The sequence below is a fragment of the Lacerta agilis genome, chromosome 1 (genome assembly GCF_009819535.1).
Source record: "Lacerta agilis isolate rLacAgi1 chromosome 1, rLacAgi1.pri, whole genome shotgun sequence".
Taxonomy (NCBI): domain Eukaryota; kingdom Metazoa; phylum Chordata; class Lepidosauria; order Squamata; family Lacertidae; genus Lacerta; species Lacerta agilis.
This window is the reverse complement of record NC_046312.1, coordinates 60,868,702-60,874,701: the sequence shown is the minus strand read 5'-3', so window position 1 is coordinate 60,874,701 and position 6,000 is coordinate 60,868,702. Positions and strand designations below refer to the sequence as shown.

At 49.1% G+C, this 6,000-nt stretch overlaps 1 protein-coding gene across 3 annotated transcripts in view; it reads left to right on the top strand.

Moving 5' to 3' along the window:
* Nucleotides 1-3,924: 3,924 nt before the first annotated feature.
* Nucleotides 3,925-6,000, top strand: part of BDNF (brain derived neurotrophic factor) — a 66,430-nt gene continuing 64,354 nt past the window's right edge. The window contains exon 1 of one of the 3 annotated variants that reach the window (XM_033151151.1): nt 3,925-4,336. In XM_033151151.1, the coding sequence (XP_033007042.1) occupies nt 4,334-4,336 (3 nt within the window). In that variant the 5' untranslated portion in view covers nt 3,925-4,333. Of the gene's footprint in view, nt 4,337-5,121; nt 5,529-5,643; nt 5,693-6,000 lie in introns of those variants that run through there. The other 2 variants (XM_033151166.1, XM_033151175.1) reach the window with 2 other exon arrangements.

The window sequence follows — 6,000 nt, the reverse complement described above, 5'->3', positions numbered from 1 at the left end:
CACCCCTGGTTATTTGAAGAACACAACCTTCTAGTTGAGCAGTAATGCAAAATGTCCTGTTTTGCAATGGGATTTGAAGAACTGGGAGATGAGCAGCTTCACTAGAGAGGAATGCTACACTAGTAGGTCCAGTGGCAGAAGACTGGACAGCATGGACATAGCCAGGATTTTTGTTGGGGGGCAAAACCTCAGTTTGCTATGTATTTTTATTGATTTTTTTGGGGGGGACAGCTGCCCCTCCCTGCCCTCCCTTGGCTATGCCCATACTGGGCAGGGCTGTCAGCAAGGGGCCAATCTCGGGGCAGCATCTCCTGCTTTCTCCATGGCTCAACATGAGGACTCCTGCTTGGTTTGCCTTCCAGATAAAGGTCTTTGTTGCATCAACAGCTTCAGAGCTTGGTGTGGGTGGGATTGGCATAACCCATAAACTGTCATATTGCATGCAGAAGCACAAGAATAAGTCCAATTTGAAATGAACTCGAAATCGTGGAACTAATAGGTTTGTAGATCACTCCATTTTTAAATAAATAAATGTATGTGCTTGAGAAAGCAAGGACTTAATGAAACACTAGAGACATTTAGCACCTTCAGTATTAAATTGTAGAAAGTAATAGCCTTAAGCAATGAACTTTAGGGCTGGACAGACAAAAGGTTGTCTCTTGATTGGTGAGTTTGACTTGATCACATTGACTCAATCTTACTGACTTAATTTCCTTCTCCATCCCACAATTCTACTAAATTCCTTTGAAGGAACCTTTTGCTTCAAGGTTTGATTTTTCTTGACAAGCTTTTTGAAATTTGAGAGAGAAACTCACCATACATAAAAAAATGAGCTGCTCTCAAAATCAAACTTTAAAACTAGGAAGTCCTTCCTATAAATGATATCTGGGCTTGGTAACTTGCTCTCTTTTCTTTCCCTCTCCCTCTCTCATCCTCTTGGTAAGAAACTGCAGTTTGATCAAGCTGCTAGAGAATGATTCATAGCTTGATATTTTGTTCTTATCAAATACATAGCAAGGTTTCTGTTCCAAATATAAATAAATATTGGTATTATCTGCATCTAAAAGGGAGGTATGCAACAGGTTTATTGCTCTGTTTGTGCCGGTAAACCCATTGACGTGAACATATGGCCAAGCAAAGAGCAATCAGATTAATTTTCACCAAAAGGGAGAGATAACAGGTGGCATGTTCAATGGGCACTGATTTAGCATGGGAAGCATTCGGTCCTCCTCAGCAGAAGCTACAGCTGTCAGAATTAAAATGACCGATTGTATCAAAGCATGGGTTGCCATTTTAATAGGAACTCATCACTGGAAATGTTGTCACTACCAAAATAATAGAATAAACACCAAATGTAGTCGGTGCAGAGGGATCTGTGGAGACAGGTGGTCCTGCCATGTGGGTCAGTCAGGATTGTCTAGAGGACTCTATGAATTACCTTTCATGACTCTATGAATTACCTCATAAGGAAAGGAAGCAATCCTTCTTCCTTTGCCATCAACAATATCCTCCTTGCCTTGACATGATGATTATCTCCATGGCAGTTTTGTCAAAGCCGTCAAAGTTCCTAGTAGAGGCTTACCCACTGAGCGCAATCTACATATGCCAGAAATGGTAGCAGCACCATATCAAGGGCTCTTTCTATTTTTACAGGCATATGCTTAGCAAAGTAGAGATGCTCCTCAGGAGCAATTTTCCATCCTTGAATCCAAATGTGGATCTGAGATGGTATCTCTTAAGTCCCTCCTATTCCATTTCCTCCCCCATCAGACTTCACATGAACTCAAAGGCTGCGGTCCAGAGCATTACCAAATTTGTTGCACTGCAAGGATGGGGAACTTGGATGTTGCTGGACTAAGGCTTCCACCATTTCTGACCACTGGCCCTGTTGCCCAAGGGCTGATGCAGGCTTCCCCATCCCTCTGCTTAGAGTCTCACCGATCGGAATGAGATGTAGGAAAGGCTTCATCACGATGGGATGCACTTGGGGATCCAGCACCCCCAAAATCTGGTTCCCTCTGCTTGCTGATGGTGAAAGGAGGCACCCGGTACGGTACCTAAGTGTTGGGAGAATCACTGAGGCTCAGTAATCCTCGAGTGCAAACCAACTCCCTAATTGGATCCCATAATTGGATTAACTCGGTTGCTGCTAATCAATTTACGGGAAGAGAGGAAAGAGATAGATGGGAAAAAATGTTTCTCTGGGCAATTCAGCGAAGAGAGCGGAGGCTTTCCCTGCCTCAGCCCCAGACGCCAAGTTGGCTACACCAAGTGTCGTTACTCACAGCTAAGAGGCAGCGAAGCCATTAAGGCATCCTGCAGGCAACTTCAGGCAAACTTTCGATGGAGCCCCCGCTTCTAATAGCAAACCGAGAGTCTCGTTGGAAGAGAGGGAACGCCAAATGGAAAGGAGCAGAGCAACTGGTCTCCTCGATGGGGCAGGCAAACTCACTGGAGGGCCACCTCTCCACCACCACCCCCGCCGGTTATTTATTTATTTATTTATTGCAAGTTAGGGGGTTGCAACCCTTTGGCTACTTTTCTCCGAATATCCCAAATGGGGAGTAAACTGCAACGTGAGTGTCTTTCTCTAGGTGATTCCCTTGCGTAAGGGATTGATAACCACAGAAATGGATGGTTGCCAGATGATGCAGGAGTTGCCAGAGAACCAAATGGATCAGGATATTTTCCTAGCTAGTGTTCTTTTTGATGTCGTATGGGTTGTTTTTTTTTCAGGTTTTACAATGTTCACGATGTGATTCAACATGTGAGAAAGGGGGCACTGCCATTCCCATTTTCAAGATTTGGGCAACTGAGGCTAAGAGGGGCCGGTGGCATTCCCGGGACCCTTGGGTTAATCTCTGGAGGAGCCGAGAGACCAATATCCAGAGCTCTATTGTCCAGAAACAAAAGTGTCACACTCACAAGGAACGCAGACTGGTTTCGAAAAAGGCCGAAGCACAGAAGGTGCGTGATAGGGAGAGAAAGAGGCAGATACAGATAGTGGATATATAGGGAGTCGATGCTTTGCTATAATGAGCAGATGTTAGTCCTTGGAGTTGAAGGATGGAGTGAAGAACTACACAGCTTCAATCTTGCTGCACACTTCCTTACTTGGTAGTCAGCCCGACTGCACTCAGTAGGGCTTACTTCCAAGTAAACGCGCATAGGACTGCAACGTGTTTCCTTGAAGGTAAGCTCCGTTTTATTCCCCAGCAAATGAGCTTAGGGTCCAGGTACAAAACGGATGGGAATGCACAGGTATCACACACCCATCCATCCCACCATCATTATACAGGTGTGCAAGGATGCGTACCTGCGCATGGCCACCAATCCTGTACCTGGATCCTAAACCCCACAGGCACCCATGCGTATTAACGCAGAGCGTCGCTTAGTCTTCCTTCCCTGATGCGTACACACGCACGCGCGCACATTCCTTCCGCGAGCCAGCCATTCAGATGTGTATGCAGGTATATGTAAATATCCTCGAGCACCTGTCTGCCGGTCTCCATCCACCATCTGCCTGCCTCCCTCTCGTCCTCCTTTCGCCATGCCACCTGCATAGTTCCGCCTGTTTGGCTCCACTCCGCTCGGATGCAACAAGTCCCTGGAGTGCCGTCCGTGTGTTCAGTTAGAGTGAAAGTGACACGGCAAGGGGGGGGGGAACGCCGGCTGCTTCCTTACCTGCTCCCACCAAATGCAAATCTCCAGCCGGCTCATCTTGCTCGCCTGCACGCACCAGATGGGTTAGAGGGGGGGGGGTAAAGTGAGCTGGACTTTTTCTCTCTTTCCCTGCGTGCGTTCTATGGGGTGTCCTGAGAAGACTTTGGCGGGGAACTTTGAAGCCCACTCCCCACGTGTCGGGAGGGAGGCAATTCAAAAGGAGGCGGCGAGAGAGAGAGAGACACGTTTTCTCTCCCCCTCCCCACCCCGCGCGGCACTTCTTTCCCTGGATTGTTCCAGTTGGGTCTCGTTGCCAACCCCCTTCTCGTTTATTAAGATCACGTAAGAAGAAGAACCCAAAGGGGGAGAGAAAACGTGTCTGTGAGCTCAGGCGTTTGCGTAAATCCGAGATCGGTTTTTAAAGAACTCCCTGCCAGCCCGTCGCTTTCCGTTTCCTTCCTGTAGCCACCAAGGTGGTGGAAGAGTTGAGGCTTGCGGATATTGCAAAGGGTTGTTATTAGATTCATAAGTCACACCAAGTGGTGGGCGATCCACTGAGCCGAGCAGAACTTCTCACATGATGACTTCAAACGAGACACATTACCTCCCAGCATCTGTTGGAGAGACTGGATTTTAAAGGCACTTCTGTCGCCAGGACAGCAAAGAAACAATGGTGAGTACCAAGACCAGGTATTGTTATTTTCCAGACTTGTGATTTCAAAGATGATGGATAGATAGATCTCAGTAACGCTTGGGGCTGTTGCCTGACAACAATAGTTCACAGCTCACCTTACTATCATCATCATCATCATCATCATCATTAGCATTATTATTATTAATCTCTCAGCCCTCCTCTCTCCCCCGACGTCCCCACTCGGTAGCACTTTAATTTCACCAGGCATAATATGAGTCTCAGAGGCCAGATGAATTGCGTGCGTGCGGGAAGTGTGTGTGTGTGTGTTTGTTTAAAGAGGCTCCAACTTTAATGTCAACGCTCTTTTTGATTTAAGGCTGCGTATCAGAAACTTGCAGCGGGGTTTCTCCTTGGGAAAGCTGTGGGCTGCGCGATCCACTTTCACCCATTCTGCTGTTGAGGATGACGGTGGCGAGGGTGTTTGTTGTTATTTCACACGGACACTTGGGGGGGGGGAGAAGAATATTGGATCGGGATGTTTGGGGCGGAGAGAGGGGGGACAGTTGTAGGGAGGAGGCAGGAGAACAAAAAAATAAATAAAATAAATGTAATGGGTGATTCCAAACCCCCCCCCGCGCCTCCCCGGTGAAGCAAACTCAACATGTGATCTTCTATTTACAGCCCGGCTCTTTTGCCAAGCTCGCTTCACGTGACAGAGCCCGAGAAAAGGGAAAGAAAAGGCGAAACCCGTATCAAGTGACACTTTGTGAAAGTGAACATCCTCGACGCCCCCTCCCCACCTTTCCTGGGGCGTTGAGGAGAAAGGGGTGGGGGAGGAGGGAGGAGGAGGGGGGTGTCGATCAGTACCTTGGAGAGAGGCAATGGGTTTGGCACCCCAGGTATCTGTCTCCCCTCCGGAGCGAATCCCGGAGCTCTTAAAAGGCGGCTAGGGTGGACCTTCCCTCACACTGATAAGATCTGGCTAGGAGGAGGGAGAGGGAGAAAGAGACAGAGAGAAAGAGACGGAGCAAACCCTCTCCCGTCACAGTTTCAACTGCGTCCCGGTTTCTGGGCTGACATTGACTCGGATTCCTAACGGCGGGGAGTGCAAGGCAGAGAGCGAGAGCGAGCAGCTCCGGCGCTTGGCCCCGACGGGTCGGGTCAACTCTGGGAGATGCGAGTGCGCTTCTGAAAGAGCTCGCCACGGGTTGTGGGTTAGCGGTGACTAAAGGTAAGGAAAGGGCGCCGATCGCTCGCCTCCCCCTCCCCGCTTCCCGGTGTGCGTGTGTGTCCGTGCGCGCCTTCCCATCCGTCCTCAGGGGTTTCTTCGCCCCTTTTGGCCGAGTTTGTGCTCTCTTGCTTTCCGATCTGGGCGCGCGGAGGAAGAGAGGCAAGGTAGGCGAGGGAGAGGCGCCTGGCGCGACTGCTCACTCCCAAGAGTTGGCTTAACTCGTGGGGTTGGATCCCAGGTTGCCGTGTGTGTGTGTGTGTGAGAGAGAGAGAGAGAGAGAGAGAGAGAGAGAGAGAGAGAGAGAGAGAGAGAGAGAGAGAGAGAGAGCGATAGTGTGTGTTTTCTGGAGAGAGATGGGCGCAAAGACCGAGAGATCGCCGGCAAGTGATAAGCTACCAGGAGCTGATCACCGCTTTGGGGAGAGAGAGAGTCAGCTCTCCAGAAACTCCTCTCCAAGCGATCGCCTTCCTGT